A 22,605-nucleotide genomic window follows, 5' to 3' on the forward strand; every position below is an offset into this window, starting at 1 on the left:
GATCGCAGACTTATAAGTGCATTACCGCCACCTATCTCTCAAATGGACCATTGACACTCCTAATTGAGATTGTAGATAGAGTGTCAATGGTCCATTTCGTGTCTTTACACATCAATCAGGGCTCGAAATTAACTTTTTTACTTGGTAGTACTGGTGCTCCCAACTTCAAAAAGTTAGGAGCACCAGCAAAAATTTAGGAGCACTCACCAAAAATGTATGAGCATCACAACTACAAATTATATATTAACAGGTTTTATCCTTACATTCTTAACTTTAATGCAGATTTTGTATTGGTTAATATTAGCTGTCAATCTCTCAGTCACTGCTTTCCGCTAACTACTGTGAGAAAAAGAAAGGGCTGAAGAAGAGAGAAAATGAAAAGAACACTGACAGATTTCTTTTGTAAAAATCTAAAGTTAAGCTCTTCTTTGGCGAGGGTTAGGTTGGTATATGCGGTGTTAAATTTTACATTCAGCTCTGCCAGTTGCACTGAACGGCTGGCAGCTAGGGGTGTGCGATATTGACAAAAAATTATATCTCGATATTGGCAGCAAGTCACTGTTAATAAGTGAGTCATTGCGATTGAACTGAATCATTTAACGAATGATTCATTCAGGAACGAAACGCTGTCATGTTGCTCAGAGACACAAAACAGCGCTGTGACTGTGCTTGGAATTATTTTTGTTGGCGAAATAGAGCAAAAACAGGCAATATAGTGTCTAAAACGTAAGTCTCTTAATTTTTGAGGTTGCACAGATGAAATTTCGGGAGCATATGCGACCAAAATGGTCGCAATTTCAAGCCTTGTCAATGTATCGTCACGAGCTGCAGGGTTTAATTTGGTTTTGTTTGTGTATGTTTTTTTGACACTCAAAGCCGTGATTCCCATCCACTAACATTATAGGAGTGACAGACTGCAACGGTTTGAGTTAAAAATCTCTGTTTGTGTTCTACTGAAGAAACAAAGTCACCTACATCTTGGATGCCCTGGGGGTAAGCAGATATACATTTTTTACCAGTATGTGTGTTCCCTGGGAATCGAACCCACGACCTTTTGCGCTGCTAACGCAATGCTCTACCACTTAGCCACAGGAACATATATAAACATAAGATAAACATCAAATTTTCATTTTTGGGTGAACTATCCCTTTCAGTGTAATTTTAACAAATCAGTTAATTTTAACCTTCAATATTATAGTATGTAGTACCAACTGACTCTCATGTATATTTTACAGCATTAGTTGAGATTTATTTTCCTTGAGAAAATTTGGCATGTACTGTACCTGATATATATCCAAAAGAATCGATACTGAATCGAATCGAATCGGTAATCAAATCGAATGCTTGTGAATGAGAATCGAATCGTGAAATTTGTGTCAAAACCCAGCCCTAGTAGAAAGACTAGTAGAATGAAGTTAGAATGACCTAAAATTCAGTAAAACTTTCAAACTGGCTGTTATTAAGCCTCTCATTAAAAAAACACAACTTGATCCGAGAGAATTAGTTAATTAAAGACCGATCTCAGTCAAAGATACTAGAAAAGGCAGTATACTCACAACTACATTCCTTCTTAGAGAAAAATGGTATCTGTGAAGATTTCCAGTCAGGATTAGACCATATCATAGTACTGAGTTGCTCATCAGAGTTACAAATGATCTGCTCTTTTATCATCTGATCGTGGTTGTATCTATATATTAGTGCTACTGGATCTTAGCGTTGCTTTGAATAGACTAGAAAATGATGTGGGCATAAGTGGAAGTGCATTGGCATGGTTCAAATCATACTTATTTGACTGTCATCAATTCGTAGCAGTGAATGATGAGGTATCATATCAATCACAAGTGCAGTATGGAGTACCACAAGGCTCAATACTAGGAACTTTTGCTTGTCACACTTTACGTGTTACCCTTAGGAGATATCATCAGGAAACATGTTGTTAGCTTTCACTGTTACACTGATGATACTCAGCTCTATATTTCTTTGCGGACGATGAAGCATACCAATTTGCAAAACTAATAGAACGCATGGTTGATATAAAAAAACTGGATGACTAGTAATTTCCTACAGCTAAATTCTGAAAAAAAACCCAGAGATGTTAATTACTGGACCAAAAAACTCAGCATGTAATAACCTAGAACACCGTCTAACACTTGATGGCTGCTCTAATCTCTGGCAATATTGTCTACATGATTGCACAGATACTATTTGAACTGAACTGAGCTGGATGATGGCGTCACTGAATCAATGAAGAACTGAATTTAACTGAAAAATTTTGTGTTTATTATTGTCCTCTTGCATTATCGACACACTATTTTCCTGTTTAATACTGTAAAGCTGCTTTGACACTATCAGTATTGTATAAAGCACTATATAAATAAAAGTGTCTTGACTATATGGAGGCAAAAATGTTTTGTCTTATAATTATATTTATGATAGAGTTTTTGTTTTATATTTATAATATAGTTAAGCAATATCACAAAAGCAATCCTGCTGTTTTTTTTTCCAGATTATTAGCACAACTGCAAATGTGATTGATTTTATACAACAGTTAATATTGTGAGCTAGTGAGCCACATAGTGAGGTAGATATGTGGGGGCGTGTTAGAACGAGCCGTTTTAGGGGGGCGTGGCAGAGTCTTAACTTTGATAAAGAATATCTCTTTGGATTTGAGACTTTAGTCTTTGCAACTTCAGGGATCTTATCTATGCACAATCGGCTTGTAACACTCTAGAGAGAAAGGAAAACTTGAAATCACATCATATGACCCCTTTAAGACATTAAGGCATAATTTCATAAAAAAAAGAAAAAAAATTTTTTTTTTTGTTATCAATATGGTACACCTCTAGACACATGCACACAATCACAAGCACACGCAGGTGACGTACCTGGAGCTGTGGAGTGCACCGGTGGAGTCTGCCGCTTTGACAGGAAGTTCCTCAGCTGAGACTGTTTGGCTGGGGTCATTTTAGCTGTACACACACACAGTGACATCAATGAGGTCAATGACAGATGCGTTCAGATCAACAACTCACTGCAGCTCATCTGTGAGCAGAAGCATGCTGAGTCTAATGGCATGAATAATTCAGACTGTGCTGCTGGACATGAGATGATGGACTGAACTGTGGTGAACAGCTCATGAATGACCAGAGGAACACAAGCTCTTACATGGTGATTTGGCAGGAACTTTGGGTGCCGTTTCCAGACTGGCCTTCAGAAGAGAATCCTTCAAACTCTCCAGTTCACTGTCCAGACTGCAAAACACACAGAACATGTGAATCTTCTGAGAGTTTCATCCTGAGACAGTATGACACTATCAAAAACACAACGCTCCACTGCGACACTCTTTTTCAGCATGGGCTCCAGACGTATTTCAGCCCTTCAGTAAAGATTGACGATATATGGTTTTTACCAATTAATCAGCACTGACAGTTACATTGTAGGGGTTGTAAAGCCACCTTTCCACTAATCTCCGATAAACGAAAGACCAAGAGTCATTCATTTCCAATGCAGAGTAGTACAGGAACTATGAGAAGTTCTGAGCGTATGCCAAAGTTTCAGATCCAATTTGAGCTTCGGATGCATTGAAATATTTGAATTTCTGCTGCTAGACTGTATGCGACTGCCTGACTGGATGTGAAGTATTCTAATCAAAACTATGACTGTACAGTCTGAATTACCACTATTTTACGACTAAAACAGTATCTATTACGAACACAGTAATAGACAGTAATAGACAATAAAACAGCGCTCAAGTACTGAATTTAGTTCTCTTTCGCAATTTCTTGCGCTTGAATGGTTTAAAACCTTTTGAATGCTTAAATTGGCAAAACTTAAAAACACATGCATATGATACACTTTCGTGACGGGTCAAATTCGTGACGTGGTAGCACTTTTTTTTACCGCTAGTTGCATACATTAGCTTTCTTGAGCACAACGTGCACCTGGTTCTCTTAATTTCTTACACCAGCTACCAAAAGGCTTGCCGTCTCTGCCTATTTCTTCTATCCAAGCCCAGCGAAATTTATTTTTAAGTCCTTTATCAAATAGGACGTCTTCCCCATGCTTCATAAACTTACTCTCCATCCTGCCAACTATGTTTGCTTGCTACTCTCCAACATGACGTCTCTGCTCCGGCATCCATGCTTAGTAGGACTTGGTTGCAGCTGGATCTCAACCACACTTTTTCCAAGACCCGCCCATTCTACTTCTAATTGACTAGTAATGTTAGTTTGGTTGAGAGTGAAAGCTGTATTCCTCTCATCCCATTGGTAGGCGAACTCATGAACTCGAACATGATATCAAAAAGTTATTTTAAATGCAGGACTATCTTTTTTTTCTGCAGCCAAACGACGCATGCCGGAGATCCGGCACGGTGCCGGAAAACTTTAAACCCTGATACTATATCCACCATGTGTTAAGGCCTATTCTGTGAAAATGCATTCAAATAAGGCCTGCCAAGCAATTAAAATTTTTAACATAATTAAATAATTTGCCAATTAATTCATCTAATTAATTGCAAATTAATTGCACAACAATTTTAGCTAAAAAATTGAAATGCACAATAAAAATGCATCAAATCGACAGCCCTGATAAAATTAATATCATCGTGTTATTACAAGGCTGTGACGAGCGCTGTTAGACCGCTGAGGCAAACCAGCCCAAAAATGTAACTTTTAAAGCGTTTTGTCATTATAACAACAAATGTAACTTAATAATTTAAAATTTTGGGTGGGAAAATTTGGCCATTTCTAATTATTTGGGAGGACTTACCTAGTGGTCGACCGATATTTGGCATTTTTCAAATATCGGCATCGGCCGATACGTTTTCCTGTTTGGCCGATGCGTTCGAGGCTGGACTTTTATTTTGACGGCGCTGAGAACGGCAGCGCCTGAGCACAGAGTGCTCACATTCTCCCTCTTGTTCGCTGTCGTTGTTAACGGTTCCGTCTAATACGGATAGAAGTCTATCTAATAATCAGATAGAACGGTTAAACAAAGGAATTAAAATGTATACAAGAAGTATTATAACGATTGCTTTTATATTATTAGTAATAGAAAGGCAAACATTATAATACTTTATCTTTTGCTGTCAGCATTCAGCAAATACGCATTTACATCATTTAAACAAATCTTTGAATGTCTAATAAACATTTAATTTCATAAACCTTGCAAACTTAGTCGGATCCAGTTGTGAGATCTTGTGAAGTGTGCATTTGTATTCTGCATGATCGCGTGTTCTCTGCGTGACGGTCGATCCGTGTGAATTGAATGCGGACAGGAGGAGAGTTCAGCTTGACTGGAGACACACGATCGACAAACTTTAAACTCATGATTTTAAATTATGCTGCGCTTTATGCATTTGCCCACTGCCATATTCATGTCATTTCCACTGTGTGCTGTATGTAAAATGAGTGTTAACTTGGCTTTATTTAAAAAAATATAATTTCCAATGCACACAAACTTCCCAGAATAATAAGTGCCCTGTTGGTTACAGTGTTTACTTCCTTTTTAATTATATTTTTATTAAATATTTTTTTGTGAAAAATACTGTGTCATCTAAAGTATGTTTATTTTACACATTTATTTTTTGAATCCATTTTCAAATGATTTCAAATGTCTTAAATATTAATTAAAATACATCAAATTATATTGGCTTTATATCGGCCACCCTGCTTTCCTAGATATCGGCATCGGCTGTCAAAAAAAAAAAACAATATCGGTCGACCACTAGACTTACCCCCTTTAATATCTATGGTGGTTACGGCCCTGGGTTATTATCATTATGTTATTAACTGGTTACTGGACATATTTTTCAATTTTAGTTATCATTAATAGCTAAATCCACTACTGGTGGATCATGACGCCCTGACAGCTCTCACCTCTGTCCTGAGGGTGTGGAGGGCGTCTGGCTGATGAAGCTCCACACTGATGTCCCTCTGCAGAGCCTCAGCTTGTGCAGGTCACTCTCCAGCCGGTCCAGGCGCTGCTTCTGCTGGTTGATGATGTCCAGGTTATTGGCCAGCGCTGTAAACAGAGCCTCTCTTTCCGGGGCGATCATATGCCTGGGGGAGCAAACACTGACACTCAGTCGTTCAGACGAACAGACAATAAATAAAGCACAATGTCACAGATGCTCACCTCTGTTTCTTCTTCTTCTTCTTTTCCACGTGTTTCTCCCACTCCATGTCCAAAACTGCATTCACGTCCTCCATGGCGAACTTCACGTACTGGTACAAGTGGCGAATTTCCTGTGGCAAAACCACACTTTCAGCACACGTTATCACTTCATATGATGATCAAGCTATCAGAAGTGGACGAGACCTTGAGCTGCTCCTCTCGCCGAGGGTCTAGTGGTTTCTTGTAGAGTAGCTGGAGGTAGTCTTTGTCTCGGTTTAGTTCACTCTGAGCTCGTGCCTCCTCCGCTCCAGCAAAACCCTCCAGCAGGCTGGTCTTCAGCATGCTGATGTCCCCGTGAAGAGACTGCGTTCAACAGTTCGACACGGTCAGACATGCATTCATAACAACTCAAAACTACGGTCACATCTACAGTTCATGATTAACCGAAACAGACTGGTATGATATTCTGTATTATAACAAGGCTCTATGAAACTCTTGATCATCATTGGTCAAAGGCATCATTTTGGGTTCAAAAGTGTTTTATATCAAGTGCTAAAATGTTCAAATAACCATTGACCATGACCATTTATAACCATTTATTTTAAATTGTGCATTAGTTTATTCATTTGGTAACATTGGAGCTGACATTTGAGTATGTTAATCCATTACAAAAAGAAAACAAAATCATGTCTTGAGACCACACTTTCACTTTGTGATGTTGCCTAGAATATATTTAGTATAGTTATAGATATGGAGGCAAAAATGCCCCTATATGGGTTTGTCTTATATTTATATCATATGACATAGTTTAGCAATACCACACAAGCAAGAGTGCCTTTTCCTGAATATCAGCACGATCGCAAATGTGACTGATTTCATACAAGAGTTCAATAAACATTTAGTTAACGTTGTGAGATAGATTTTAGACACAATATGTGACCTGTGCTGGCAAAATGAGTCACAATGAGCAAATTTTCAAAAATGAGTTATTTTTATTTTCACATTCTCCATTAAAAGACCTTCAGAATGATGTATGATTTATTGGAATCGTACGAAAAATGACTGAGCTACACCCGTTTGATGTCGATAGAGTCAGCAAAGTCAATTTTGAGAAAAATCGAGTTAAGTTTTCTGAAAAGGTTCCAAAGCAAAAATCACAGAGCAACGTTGCATCTTTTCCTCCAGTTCTTTCCTTAATAATAATTACTACATTAATAATCACAATATAGCTATTTTTTATTTTATCTTTATTATAAATAAGAACAGATGCAAAAAAAAAAAAAAAACAGAAAAACAAATATAAAAAACAAATAATGCATTACCTTTTTCATTTTACATCTAAACAAAAGCATTCAAGTAAGAAAAACAAATAATCAAATGTAAAAATCCCTTTAGTGTGTTCATTACAAATTAATTTATTATTAAAACTACAAAAGCAGTTCAATCAAGAGCAGCAAGTGATTCCCTCTTTTCTTTTAGGCTATTGTTAGATTAACATTAATGAGACAGACGGCCAATATATTAAGACCTACTGTAATGCAATATAATGTTACACATCAGATGTTTTTCCCCAACAGTTCCCCAAACATTCACTTAAGACATAACAGATTATGTTTGCGTGAATACTTAAATACTGTAATTCTGTTTAGATTTATCGCGATCGCACGCTGTTGGAAGCGCCTTTATGTGTGCGCTTCGGATGACAGTCAGCGTGAAAAGCGAGTGGAGAAAAGGTACTCCTATCAGAAAACGTACAAATAAAGGTAATTAAACATCTAAAATTATTATTTGGAGCATTGGGATCGCTAGACGAGGGCTTAATGAACTCATTTTTGTGAAAACCTTAAAATCGACATTTTTCACTTTTTTTTGCCTGTAGCTCAAAATTAGCCTGTGTACATTCGGACTCATTTTGCCAGCACGGGTCACATGTTTTTTTGCTCAAATTCACCAAGGAAAATAGTTCCAAACAAAGCCAGAATTCACAGAGGAACACATGGCTGTGATTTGTTATTGAATATGTGTTTTTGAATGAATCAGTTGAGTGAATTATTAAATGACATTCATATAGTCACTTGCCATGTTCCTGAATGAATCAGCTGTTTGAACCAATCAAATGATTCAATGACTCCCTCATTAAGACAGTGACTTGCTGCCACCTACTGGTGGTTTAGCATGTTAAAAATTCACCTGTAAATCGATTTAAGAGGGGAAATATTGTCCCTTATTGGTTCAGTAAATTTCTGTCACTACTGTAAACTAACCACCACACAGAATATGAAGAATATGAAGAAGCTCTGGAAGTCAGCTGATACAACAGGCTTAAAACAGCCAATACCAGAGCAAAAACACACTTTCACAATTTGATAAAGCCATATTGTGATTTTGCTTCTAGTCTGACATGCTGTGCCAAAGCAATGGTGCAAATCACAACGTTAGAGACCTTTTTTGTTATTAAGAGAAGTGTAAAAATACTTCCGTCTCATTATGAAACTGTGACACGACAACCTAGATAATGAATGGGAAACACTGCTTTACCTGCTCGGAGTCTGAGCTATTTGTAACTCAGATGTTTCATGACGTAAGGCTGTTTTTGCATGATGAATAATCTCATTGTTTGGTTGTGATCATCTAATTTTATTATGTTTTCTTTATGAAGTAACCTTCCTTTGTGAGACATTTAATTCACTGGATTATCAAAAATAGAAGACAATAAGAACTTTATAAAAATCTCATATCAGCCCTAGGTGCATGTCGTACCTCTGTGGTGTCTCTGATCTCCAGTGTGAAGGCATGTAAGTTCTCTGAGTCTTTTCTCAGGTCTTTCATGTCGTCTGTGCTGCCCACCCTGAAATCAGCATTTCTGCAGCGAGTCTTCAGATCGTCCAGCTCCTTCTCAAAGTGTCCGATCTGAGCAGAGGACAGAACAGGCGCTCAATCAGCATCAGTATAACAGCTATTCAGATGTATACGTGATTTTTGGGCCTCTACCTCCTCCAGTATTCCAGTCATGATGGGGTCCGATTCTTTCTTTTGCTGCAGGTGTTTCTCCAGTGCTTTCACAGACATGACCTGCCACAAAACACATGGAAACACACTTCAGATCATCTACCTCCTCCAGTATTCCAGTCATGACGGGGTCCGATTCTTTCTTCTGCTGCAGGTGTTTCTCCAGTGCTTTCACAGACACGACCTGCCACAAAACACATGGAAACACACTTCAGATCAATCTGTGCAGGACACACGAGACTGGACCTCTCTGATGGTGGTTCATCAGTTCTTCAGTGCTGTACCTGTGCAGACGGAGCGCTGGACGCAGGAGGAGCTACTGCGGCTGGTTTCAGCGGAGCGGCTGGAGAAGCTCTGATTTGAGCGGCCCGAGACAACACTACAACAACAACAACATCTCACACCTTAATACTGCATCTCTGATCACTGTAGGGGCCTAAAGCGTGCGAAGAATGATCCTAAATGTGTATATACGACAATTTATGAATTTATCTTAAATACAAGAGTAATGTGAACAAATGCATCAAGTCCACCTATAGAATGTTCACAAATACCCCTTTATGGGAATGTCTGGACTGAGAAGCTGTGAGGTGGGCGTGTACCTGCAGGGGCGGCTGGATTGAGCGCTGCTGTCGTCGGGCCACTGACTTCCACTGCTGCGGGTTTGGGTGTGGAGGTCAAAGAAAACGGCTGGGCAGTAGATGCGACTGACGCCAGAGAGTCCACCACCAGAAACCTGCCACAAAACACGCCAAACTCTCATTTGCGGATCATTCAGGATTATCCAAATAACATAATATCTGAGATCACACGCTCACCTGTCCGTTAGGTTCATCCTGACAGCAGGTGTTGCAGGCTCCACTGGCACTTTGGGGCCGCTGATGATGGGAGACATGGCAGGCGGACGCTGAGGAGGAATGGCCGTTGGAGCACTGCTGACCTCCTTCGGCGCGAAGGAGGAAGTAAAGGAGAAGGCAGGAGCGTCTGAGGAGGGTTTGGGAGCGCTGAAGGAGAAACCAGCCGCGGTGGAGCCCAGCGAGAAGCCAGAGGGACCGGCAGAGCTCAGAGCAGGAAGAGAGAAAGAGAAATTTGTGGAGGACACTGAGGTGGGCGGGACCGAGGAGGCAGCAACAGTAGCTGCTGGGGGCGGGGCTGTGAAGGATAAGGTGGCTGGGGGCGGGGCTGTGCCAAAAGATGCTGGGAAAGATGGGAAGATGGAGGACGCTGCAGAGACAGGAGCAGAAGAGGAGGACGACGACTCTGAAACGAAGTGTGTTAGAACACAAAGTCACTGGACTGCAAACCCTGCATCTTCAATCACTTCTAAATCACTTAAAAAAAAAAAGTCAATAATAGATTTACAATGCTACAACTGAATTAAATTTGACTTCATCAAAGCAGCTGTAGGTTTGACTGGCACAGAAAAGTCCCCAATTATACAATAGGTAGAAATAAATAGGTGCCGTTGAAATCTTCTCTGGTCTATTTCTTCTGTTCAATCCGTTATAAGGTCAGACGCGTGTAAAACCATGAACACTCTAAAGAGCTGCTTTTATAGTAGAAACTAATTGAAAGTGTTCTAATTTTACTGACATTTTATTTCATGTTTAATACTATAAAACTGCTCGCTTTAATAAAACTACTGTATAAAGTGCATAAAGTGCTATATAAACCTGACTGGAGTAATGAATTCACAGCTGGAGCAAACATATCTACATCGCTATGATTAGATGCTTTCTTAACTGCTGTTTTCTCACCAATATCATTTTGTTGCATGTTTGTTACTGAGAGCAAAAGTGTGCAGCACATTTTTACATTTTCATCTAAATGTGTCGAGATGTTTGCTAACATTATACCGCTGCAAAGGCAAAGTATTTCCGATTTTTTTACTCCTAAGCAAAGAACAAAGTATGCTGTGAGATATATCAGGTGCTTTAAACATTGACAGAGAGCGAGTCGCATGGCCGTGGTCTTACTGGCAGCAGGCGCTCTCTCTCCGTCCTCGGGCAGCGGGATGGCAGCCATGGTCAGCTGTTTGACCGCTGGGTTGAGGTTCAGTAAAGAGAAGGGACACAGAACTCCATCTGTAGACAGCAGCATCAGCGTCGGCGCCGGAGGCAACCTCTTCTCATCAGCTGAGGACACAAGAAGTGATTTTACAACAAACAAACAAAGTTTAATGTGCAATTTTTGCTAGGTTCAGTTCATTTACATTCACATCATTTCCGACATTTTTGTGCACAGAATTTTACACCATTTCATCAATATATTCTGCCAAATAAAAGCTACAGGATTTGACATGTTAAAAGTTAAGTGTTTGAACATTTGCAACTGAAACTTAAGACAAATACTTGTATTTTAACAATGTAGTGTTAGTTGGTTCTTGTAAAGAGTGAACAAGTATACTTAAAGTTGTTCTTAAAACTAACTATTTCCATTAGCAGTAGAGTCTTTGTTCTTTCTTTGTGTCTGGATGTCTCTGCAGCAGCAATATAAAACACTTTCTTAGGAAAAGAAATGTCATATCAGTTCAAACAGATGCTTATTTTAAAGTGCAAGGTATTTAAAATGTGTAAAAGCTCTCTAAAACGTAATTTCTTGTTTAAGTGTCTCTTATTGGGTAAATCAAAATTTCCATGCACACCCGCTTCACACATAAAGGAATTATGTAAGCAGATAAGTGGTGAAGTGCAAAGAGTGCTCACTGCTCAGTCACAAAAACACAGTCTACCATCACAGGAGCTCTTACACAGGTGTATGTCCTCCTGGCTGGTGTAATCGATGGCCATGCCCACAGGAAGTGTGTCCTCACTGTTCTCTGTGACAGGAAGCTCCGCTCGACTGGCGTCTTCCAGCAACCACAGCTCCCAGTTCACCTGCAACACAACATCACATCAGACCTCTGTGACTAACACTTCTGACCTGTGTTATTTGAGTATCACTGAGATACAATTACTTTTTATGAATTTTGTCATTTTTTAAATGCTTTTGTATACTTAAAGGGTTAGTTCACCCAAAAATGAAAATTCTGTCATTAATTACTCACCCTTGTGTTGTTCGAAACCCGTAAGACCGCCACACGCTCACGTCATGATACTGTCGTGAACGCGCGTCCAAAGTGACGTGGAAAAATGTGGAATAAAGTCGTTATTTTTGTTTTCTTTGCGCAAAAAAGTATTCTCGTAGCTTCGTAACTTTACAGTTGAACCACTGATGTCACACGGACTACTTTATCGATCATCTTGGTACTTTTCTGGACCTTGATCGTGGTAGTTACCTTGCTGTCTATGGGAGGGTCAGAGAGCCCTCAGATTTCATCAAAAATATCTTAAATTGTGTTCCGAAGATGAACGAAGGTCTTACGGGTTTGGAACAACACGAGGGTGAGTAATTAATGACAGAATTTTCATTTTTGGGTGAACTAACCCTTTAATTTATTTCAGTTTAAGTTAAACTAAATGAAAAACTCTGCCATGATACCTAGCTGAAATAAAATAAGTTCAACTTTTTATTTTTATTTATTTATTTTTTGGTTTCAAGGGATAATTCACCCTCACGTTGTTCCAAACCTGTACAAGTTTCTTTCAGCTGCCGAACACAAAAGAAGATATTATGAAGAATGCTGGTATCCAAATTTCTGGTCCTCATTGACTTCCATAGTATTTTTTTTCCATTCTATAGAAGTCAATGGCTACAGTCAACTGATTGGCTCCCAACATTCTTCAAAATATCTTATCTTGTGTTCAGCAACTTAAAGAAATTCACTTTGGAAGGTCTGGAAAAACTTGAAGGTGAACAATAATTACAATTTTCATTTTTGGGTGAACTATCCCTTTAAGTTAAGTTTTTTAAATGATTTTAGTTTTAGTTTATGATAATAACTCATGCTGCTGACCCATCCTCTGGCGAGTGTTTACCTTGTCCTCCTGTTTAGCGATAATGCTGACTTCAATAGCAGCGGCCGATGCAGCCAAAACCAGATCCCTGCGCAGGAGAAATCGGTTTCATTTGATTTTTGGCAACTGTCCGGACTGGCTAGAGGACCAACAAAGCTAATGCAGAGCGCAGGACATGTAGACGAGTCTCACCAGTCCTCGATATGGCACAGGTAGTAGTGATGCTGCCTCTCTGTGCAGGTGCCGTACACCAGGTCATTGAAGTTCAGATAGCGCTCGTCTCTCTTCTCATCCTTTTTCTGACACACACACAGTTGACACATTGTCATCACAGTCCTGTCTGAATGGTTTTGTAGTGTGTGATTTGTAAGAGTTACTCACGGGCAGCGATACGACCACCAGCTCTGGCGGCGTCTCCAGAGACCCATCAGCCGCTGCGTACGCCACCGCAAAGTTATACGTGCTCAACCACAACACGTCCAGCACTGTGGATCATATACACAAATCAGCACAGACTCAAACACTTAAGATCTTACTTATGAGAGTGGAAGTGATGTGCAGCAGTTATAAAAATGACTGTGGATTAACATGGACTTAATGGACAAGTTTATATTTCTTTCTCTCATTACTTTTCAAACAAACAGTGGATGCTTTTTTGTAAAACTGCAAGCAAATGCTTTGTGTAACTATAATTGTGTAATACATTTGTGTAATAATAATCATCATCATAAATTAATAATTATTATTATTCAGGGTTTCTGCAGGTTTTATGAAGACTGTAAAATTTGATAATGTCTCAATATGCTGAAACTTACAGATATCATTACTTTTTTTAATTCATTTTACAAAAAACTAAATAATATATATTTTATTAGAAATATATATTAAAAATAGAAATATATTTGATTACATATCTGATCACACTGCAAAAAAAAGTGTTTCTTCCTCAGTATTTTTTCTTGTTTTCCAGTGCATGTCCAAAGATTTTCCAGTAAAATGCATTTACTGGAGAAGCAAAATGACATTATGATTAAAACAGAATGAGTTTGTGATTAAACATATCTCATAAAAATCAACTTAATTAAGAGGAAAAACAGATTTTCATTTGTTCTTGTTTTAGGCATAAACTCATTTCATTTTGATCAATAAAACAAGACTTTATATCTTTATCTCGCATATCAAGCAAAAGTATCTTGATTTAAAGACGTTTAGATATTTGTACTGGAAAACAAAAAAATACTGAGGAAGATATTCTTTTTTTGTTTTTGCAGTGTGTGCAACATTTAATGCCACAGCTTCATGAATTTAAGGCTTTCTGCTCTGATTTAAGACCTTTTTAGGCCTTAATTACAGGAAGGGCGAATTAAGACTTTCTAAGACCTTTTTAACACCTGCAGAAACTCTGTTATTAATATAATTATTTGTATTATTTTATAGTCTCATACAATTACAAAATATTTGACCAAATTATGCAGCCCTACAAACAATTACAACAGACTTGGAGCTTAAAATGCATTTTAAACTGCAATTAGATCATTTTGATCGATCATATAGAAACTGCAGTCTCATTATGATCAATACCAATTCACAAGCCAAAGTCTTGGGTTAAAGTTGTGGTGACGCTCAGGTTGATTAGTGCTGACATCACATCTATACAGGAACAGGGTCACTGTAAGAGCTGTCGTACCTTTGACAGGGTGATCCTGACTGTAGAAGCTGGGGCAAGGAATCACCTTCTTGGCCTGTAAGGTCTGAGATACAAACACACAGCATGACATCAGACACTGGACGAAACGTCCATTCACAAGGGTGATTACTAGAACTATTAAAAGTTTCAATAACTGCTCTAACACTTTCAGAGAGATTTTTTTTCCAGCTAATGAATGATAAAAACATTGACAGCCAATCAGAGTCCATCCTGCTTTGAAGAGCTCAAGCATTTAAAGCAGCAGACGACAAAACTGCCGTGCATGCTTATAATAAACACAACGATATTGTCTGTTGGGGTGTAATTTATAGAGCCCGACCGATATATTGTTTAGCCGATATTATCGGCCGATATGAGCTTGTCGCCGATATATCGGTATCGGCGAATATGCCGCCGATATGAACCTTTTTTTTACAGAACATATAACGCAGATAAAATAATTGAAATGGTGTAATTACTTAGTTTGTCCAGCAGAGCGTGCTCCATTGTTTGCTACTGGCGACCTGGATGAAGAGCGTGCTCCATTGTTTGCTACTGGTGACCTGGATGAAACGCTTTAAAGCTTAAGTCAATGGAAAACCATTGGAACTTTGAACGGCCATATCTCCGTAAAAGCGCAGCGAATCCGCACCAAATTCGGGGGATCCCTTCAGCTCGAGGAACCCTCTCGAAGGCGAATCGAGTGTAAGTCTCGAGGCCCTCTTTCGAATGAGACCACCCCCACGTCGATCGCCCCCGGGGTTCGGGAGTTACGGGTGGTTAAATTCGCGGTCCGGCACCGACCGATCTAGTGATCCCGGGGGGCTACCGACGTGCGGAGGGTGGCGTTCGAGAGGTCTCCTCAAGCTGAAGGGATCCCCTGAATCTGGTAGAGATCCGCCGGCGCATTCGCGAGACATTCGTGACACCAGCCAGCGAGTAACAGAGCTCGCAAAATTTCAAAATCCCTGGTAGCCCTTCGGGCAGGTACTCTTCAGATTTTGGTAGCCCGAAAATTAATTTAACTAGCCCAAATAAAAAAAAAAATATATATATAGAAAATCAGATAGGAGTTTAAATGTCAATCAAAAATATTTTTAAAACACAAATATCAACAAATATGAAGGAAGGGATTTTATTTCACTATTTATAGGGTATCTGCAGAATTTTTAAAAATAAATTTAAGGCAATTTATGACCCATTTTAAGAGCTGCACAAGTAAAATGAACAGTATGAGTGGGGTTAGACAATGTCTGTGGTAACATACAGTACTGAGCCATAAAATTACACGATTTACAGTTCAGATACAAGTTTTCACAAAAACCTTATACAACAGCATTTCAGCCTTGAGACCATTTTTATGAAAAGGGATAAATCAAGCATATGAATTATGTTAATTTAAAACGTCTTAATTGTTTAGATTTTTAAAAGGCACATTAACTTCTTTCTCATTTACAACTCTATGTGCTTGCTGCGTAAAAACATGAGTTGATATTTGCATTGATCTGACCATAAACAGCAAGAAAGGCTTGTTGGAAATGCAAATTCATTCTCTGCCACGAGGTGGCGCTTTAGGAGCGCTGAAATATTGCGGTTTCCCCGGTAATGGCTGTACACAAAGCAGCTCTGCGCTCATAAACTGCTTTATCAGGAATTATAGGTCAAATTAAATTTAAATACCAACGACACGTTTCTGAGGACAGTCTGTTGACTTGAGATACAGTGGTGTGAAAAAGTGTTGGCCCCCTTCCTGATTTCTTATTTTTTTGCATGTTTGTCACACTTTAATGTTTCAGATCATCAAACAAATTTAAATATTAGTCAAAGATAACACAAGTAAACACAACATGCAGTTTTTAAATGAAGGTGGGCAGAGTGGTGATACATTTTGGTAGCCCGACTGGAAAACACAATATCCCCGGAACGTCGGGTTAGTGATTTTGCGAGCCCCGAGTAAGGAGGTCTCTTGTTCAGGTAGCAGCATTCAAGCGTTGGCTTATTCGACCGTAAGTGCCCTGCGAAGTGGACTTCACATGAAATTCTGCCATGATTCCAGTTCCAAGGGAACGTACACGTTTTGACTTGAAACGTTCAGCGCTCATATTTATTCAATGACATCATTGCCTTTTGAAGTTTAATCCAGCCATATCGCGACTCTTGTCTTTCCGTCCCCAACTGTAAGACCTCTTGAAATTACAATTAAGACATTTCTTATACCATTTAACGTATTTAAAACTTTTTATGGCCTTAAGTTTGATACAACTCACTTTGTGAGTTTTTAAGTACCCGCGGGAGATCTGTATTTAAGGTAGCCCGTCGGGCAGAGTGGTGATACATTTTGGTAGCCCGACTGGAAAACACAATATCCCCGGAACGTCGGGTTAGTGATTTTGCGAGCCCCGAGTAAGGAGGTCTCTTGTTCAGGTAGCAGCATTCAAGCGTTGGCTTATTCGACCGTAAGTGCCCTGCGAAGTGGACTTCACTTGATATTCCGCCATGATTCCAGCTCCAATTCAAAGGGCATTAAAGTGTGCGAGACGTAAATTTATATTTATTTAGAGGTATATTATCTCACACTTCACTAGTAAGTTTCGTCTGTGTGTGAAGACAGTAGCGCAAATCCGTGAATGAATGTTCCAAAGTGAAATCAACTTCAACAGAATAAAGCTGAATGGAATTGAATTGAATTAAAGTTGAATAAACTTCAACTTTACTGTTCAGTGCACTGATGTCAGACTCATTTTGGATAATAAAGCTTATTTTTAAATTGTTAAATGCCCTGCCTCCATCATTACATATATCTGTGACGTCATTATAAGTGTTTGATCACCACATTTGAGAGATCATTGCAAAAAAAGTGTTTATGTATATATATTCTGTTTATGTATATTGTATTCTATATATAGTACCAGTCTAATGTTTGTACACACGAATGGGAAAGTGTCCAAACTTTTGACTGGTACTGTACTATAATATACACAAAGAATATCGGCCGATATATCGATGTCGGCCTTTTTTTACCCCCTAATATCGGTATCGGTCCCAAAAAAAACCCTATCGATCGGGCTCGAGTAATTTAGATATCATTCTTGGTAAAGTGAAGATCTGTCTGTCATAAACAGCCATGCACAGACTTACAGGAGTGAACTGAACCACTGTGGCGTCCTCTTTCCCTGCAGACACCTGCTTCCCTTTGGGACTCCAGCAAACTACAAAGACAGAGAGAGGAACGAATCAACCTGCTTAAAAATAAGATCAAAGACACTGAATAACTAGTGCTTGAGATATCTAGAGACTGAGAACTGAGAACTAGCACTGTGAGAATAAAGAGAGCACACAGTAACCACTGACCGCATGTGATTCCCGCAGAGGCAGGAAGTTGAGCGACCACACTGATGGAGTCCTGAACGTCCAGCACCATCATACTGCCGTCGGACAGACACACGGCCAGACGGGACGCGTCCACCGGACTCCACTTCAGATCCTGGACCAGCGTGTCTGCAGCGGCCATGGGTCTGAAAGAGGTGAAGGGACGCTTCTCCTGTCTGTCCTGCTGGAGCAAACACACACACACACACATTAACACTCTGGTCTTCACCACACTCTTGATCCTCAAAACAGACTGAAGACAATAAGCGTAATATTTAGTTTTTTCATAAATGTACTACATTTTGTTTCAATCAAATTTATTCTTTAACATTTTGTATTTTGAGGGGATTTCATTGTACTAGACAATAATCACCTCTAAATGATGCATAATTTATTTCTATATAAATTAAAACAAATATTAGAAGAAAAATTTCATTTCAGATTAATGCAGTGTTTAAGCAAAGGTATTTGAAATCCAGTGGATGAAAGGCAGATCAATGCCGTCTGGAGGGAGAAAAAGAAAATCATATGTAACACCAAGGTTTAATTACTAGATGTGCCTGCAGGTTTGAAATTAACACATACTTAAGAGTTTTTACATTGGTATGTGCTGTATAAAGGTCCAAAATCATCTAATTTTCACAACTCACAACTTTAAAAACTGCTTTGTGGAGTTTTTGTCTACTGAAAGTCTTTTCAGGAAGACGCTTTATCAGCTGAACAATCAGGTAAGTTATTAAACAACAGTACAATCCACTGAAATACCATGATTTACTGAAGACACCCACTGAAACGTCATTCAGTGTAACAATAGTAGTTCATACACCAAAAAATATTGTCAGGCATATTCAAAACAAGAATCATTAGATGACATTAAAAGACTATTTAAGGATCACAGTGCAGCCCACAAAAACTAATTAATTGTAATTTTAAATCTTTGTCACTATCCTTCAAACCACTAGGTTTTACCTGTTTGTCAGAAAGACATTTTCATCAATTAAAATATAATAAAATCGAGTATGATCTCTTTCATATATTCTAATAAGTACAGATCAGAATAAGTGTCATTACATTTTTACATAAATATATCGGTTACGCTGAATGATGGAACATTATTTTACCCATATTTTGACGTTTTACATTTTCACAAAAGTTATTTGAAAAGTAGACACTTTACTAGCATTTAGTTAGGCTTGCCACGATAGACGGTGCTGACGGTGATACCGGTGTTAAGCCGCAACACCGGTTACGTCACTTGCCCACCGCAGCACCGACCCCCACCGTCGTTTTGATTTTTTAATAGTAATAAAAATCATTTAGTTCAGTAAAAGAACAGACACTACAATTAAAAACTGAACGCGGCTGCTCAATGCAGCGTGCCGAACGACAGTCTCTTCACAGATCAGATTCAATTTCTCCAGTGAGGAGAGCGAGTCGAGCTGACAGACAAGAAGAGTGAGGTGAGGTGAGACAGACAAGACGATCGCAGATGATTTAGTTTCGAAACGAGATGCAAAAGCACCTGTTTGGCTAATATGCTTTCTATGTATATAAAATCACCTTTGTGAATGTAATTTGATGCGGACACCAAAATGGGACGTTTCGTCTTTGACCTCTATATTTCATCATCACAGCTGATTTGTAGATTGTATCCCAGAAAATTGCTCTGTATTTTCATATTTCCCATTCATTTTCTATGGCAGTCACTTTTGACAGTGAAGACCACACTAGACTATTTGTTTTAAGACCTTTTAACTGTTTCTAATCATGTTTACAAGTTTTTTTGTGTGTTCATATAGCAAGTGCCACCAATATCACCAAGTTTTGTATACTACTTTAAGTTTGCATCACTGTTATTTTTGTGTTTATTTCTGTAAAGCTGCTTATTTATGTTTTAATGCCATATCAGCAACAATGGCTTTATTCACGGGCAACATTAACAGTATCAGGAGGAAACAAATGAAAGCCCAGCTGAAATATTTTTAGGAGAGCTGAATGACCTTGTTGAAGAAGGTGCGGACGTCGTAGAGGTCCAGCGTGAGCTCAGCAGCGTCCCCCGTCCCGCACACAGACAGCGTCAGCTCGTCGCTGCTCAGAGCCATGTGATGCATCGCCACGCCGACAGCCACTGTGACCACGCAGGAGCACTCCACTGATGAGACACACACACGTGAGCCACACGTCAGTCACAGCGCAGCAGCACAGGGTTCATGCGTTCTTACCCGTGTCATTGGGGTTTCCCTCCAGACGGCCGGCTGCGATCACGTCTCTCGTCCAGAACACTTTCAGCGTCCTGTCTCTGCCAGCGAACGTCAGGCCATATTTGTTGGAGATGGTGAGGAGACTGGAGCGCTCCTTGGGAAGATCCGCAGAAGACTCGAAGACGCGGATCTTCTTCATCTGACGGAATTGGAAGTCCTGAGAAGCACAGAAGAGCACATCTGTATGTCAGTGCTTATTACTGCTGTGAAACATCAGGCTTTCCGCAGGGTTTATGAGACCAGGTAAAGAAAATTGGAAGGGAATGCAATACGTCAATGCGTTCACTAAATCTCGTATTAGCAATGCGTCGAAATTTAAAATACATCTTCAAATCAATCTCCGTTTCTTTTGAAATCATTTACAAAAAAAATTAATTCTCTGCTCCAAACTAATATGGAAAAATTTTTACTGTACCTTGTGATCAAACTGCAAAAAACTGATGCTCTTCCTCAGTATTTTTGTCTTGTTTTCCAGCGCAGAATCTTAAATCAAGATACATTTACTTCTTGTTTTATGAGAAACGGATCAAAAGAAAGTGAGTTTATGCTTAAAACGAGAACAAATATGCCTATCTGCCAAACTCAACTTAAAATCAAACTTAATTCAAAGGGGAAACTAGTTTTCATACCCCATCGACAGATCAGTTTGTTCTTGTTTTCAAGCATAAACCTCTTTACAATTTAGTTCAGTTTTTCAGAAAACAAGACTTCATATCTTAGTTTTGCATCTCAAGTAAATATATCTTGATTTAAAGAGGTTTCAATATTTGTATTGGAAAACGAGACAAATACTGAGGAAGATTCTGATTTTTTTATTATTATTGTTTTTTGCAGCATGTGCAACATTTAATGCCATGACTTTATGAAGACTTCCTGCTCCGATTTCAGACCTTTTTAGCTTTTAATTTGCGGAAAGGCAAACTGAGACTTTTTAAGAACCACAGAAACCCTGAATAACTTTTTTTTTTTGATTTCCAACACATAATATAAAGGTACTGAGCAAATATAAACTACAAAAAAGAAATAGAAAATATACAGTATTATATAAATAATAATACAGGTAAAAATAAATAAATAAATAATAATAATAATAATAATAAAAAAAAAAACTAAACAGAAAAAATAACATGTATGAGATCATCATATAAATAACAGAAAAGCTTCACAAAGAGACCTAGTGCGTTTTGCTTTACTGTTTTTCAACCCAAGTAGTAACTCAATATAATTTTTCATATCTATCTGAAATAACAAAAAGTTGGGTTTTCCTTTAGCCCATTTCTGTTTATGTATATGGTATTTGCCCATAATCAAACAAAGATTAACAATAAAGGCCACATTTGGTGGTAATCTTTGTCTATTAAAATAAAAAAATACATATTTTTCAGACACTTCATAGCCTCCAGCATGCACTTATGTTCTTAGTTCGTGTGCATATGTAAACATTTAATTATGACTAGATCTATTTTACAAAACCGAAACATCAAACCATAATAATTAGAAACTAGACTCAAAACGCACGAGCCACATGAACTCACACACCATAAACATACGTCACCTTTATCTGCCACAGAACGCTATTGCTCTAATAATAATAATAATAATAATAATAATAATAATAATAATAATAAGAGTCATGCTAGCCGGTAAGGGTCTCACCTTCATCTCTCTCTCTGGAACAGAGTCCGGATCGTCTCCCATCTTTGTAAAGCTTCACTACAATAACAAGTGAATGTGTGGCTAATAGAGTTATTAATGGCGAACTAATGAATTTATTCTGGTCATCTCAAACTCTCTGCGTAGAACCCACGTTGAACTTTAGCAGGAAGTGACGCTTGTTTTGAAGCGGAAGCGTGTCATCATCAGCTTGTCACACGGTAGCGACCTCTACCGGCCAGACGCAGCACAGCAGCGGCGCTCACACTGACCGTAAGTGAACGTTTTTTGGAACTTCTTTAAGATTTTGAATTCATAATGCATAATAAAGTTGTGTAAGTGTAAATTGAAAGCATCTGTAATTCAATTATTTATGTGTCAGTGCATCTGTGTACTTGTAGACGTATAATTAAAGTCTATATGAGACATTTGAACATTAAACTACTGTCTTCTGGCAAGTACATTATGATTTTAATGTACTTGGTATTCAGACACCATAATGAATATTGCAGTAGAAACATTTAGACTCATATTCACATACCTATTCTTTGCTGACAGTAAAACACCCGAGAATCACTGGAAAGGTTCTCTCAAAGTTAAGAACAAACATTCT

General features: G+C 38.7%; 1 protein-coding gene across 9 annotated transcripts in view; it reads right to left on the reverse strand.

The window, feature by feature from the left end:
* nup214 (nucleoporin 214) overlaps positions 1–22,181 on the reverse strand; it is a 60,207-nt gene extending 38,026 nt beyond the window's left edge. For 7 of the 9 annotated variants that reach the window (XR_001632557.1, XR_001632555.1, XM_016469058.1 and 4 more), the window contains exons 1-21: positions 21,996–22,181; positions 20,301–20,496; positions 20,079–20,230; positions 18,061–18,259; positions 17,848–17,918; positions 14,710–14,773; positions 13,404–13,507; positions 13,215–13,321; positions 13,044–13,110; positions 11,876–12,002; positions 11,103–11,261; positions 9,945–10,386; positions 9,729–9,862; positions 9,411–9,508; positions 9,230–9,310; positions 8,878–9,027; positions 6,322–6,480; positions 6,139–6,248; positions 5,880–6,062; positions 3,166–3,251; positions 2,886–2,969 (exon numbers count right to left, since the gene is read on the reverse strand). Coding sequence is in view for 7 of the 9 variants with exons in the window: in XM_016469058.1 (XP_016324544.1) it covers positions 2,886–2,969; positions 3,166–3,251; positions 5,880–6,062; positions 6,139–6,248; positions 6,322–6,480; positions 8,878–9,027; positions 9,230–9,310; positions 9,411–9,508; positions 9,729–9,862; positions 9,945–10,386; positions 11,103–11,261; positions 11,876–12,002; positions 13,044–13,110; positions 13,215–13,321; positions 13,404–13,507; positions 14,710–14,773; positions 17,848–17,918; positions 18,061–18,259; positions 20,079–20,230; positions 20,301–20,496; positions 21,996–22,037 (2,815 nt within the window). In the remaining 2 variants the exon portion in view is untranslated. Of the gene's footprint in view, positions 1–2,885; positions 2,970–3,165; positions 3,252–5,879; positions 6,063–6,138; positions 6,249–6,321; positions 6,481–8,877; positions 9,028–9,108; positions 9,190–9,229; positions 9,311–9,410; positions 9,509–9,728; positions 9,863–9,944; positions 10,387–11,102; positions 11,262–11,875; positions 12,003–13,043; positions 13,111–13,214; positions 13,322–13,403; positions 13,508–14,709; positions 14,774–17,847; positions 17,919–18,060; positions 18,260–20,078; positions 20,231–20,300; positions 20,497–21,995 lie in introns of all 9 variants that reach the window. The other 2 variants (XM_016469055.1, XM_016469053.1) reach the window with 2 other exon arrangements.
* Between the last annotated feature and the right edge of the window lie 424 nt (positions 22,182–22,605).

Source organism: Sinocyclocheilus anshuiensis, unplaced genomic scaffold (assembly GCF_001515605.1).
Source record: "Sinocyclocheilus anshuiensis isolate Anshui unplaced genomic scaffold, SAMN03320099.WGS_v1.1 scaffold1045, whole genome shotgun sequence".
Taxonomy (NCBI): Eukaryota; Metazoa; Chordata; class Actinopteri; order Cypriniformes; family Cyprinidae; genus Sinocyclocheilus; species Sinocyclocheilus anshuiensis.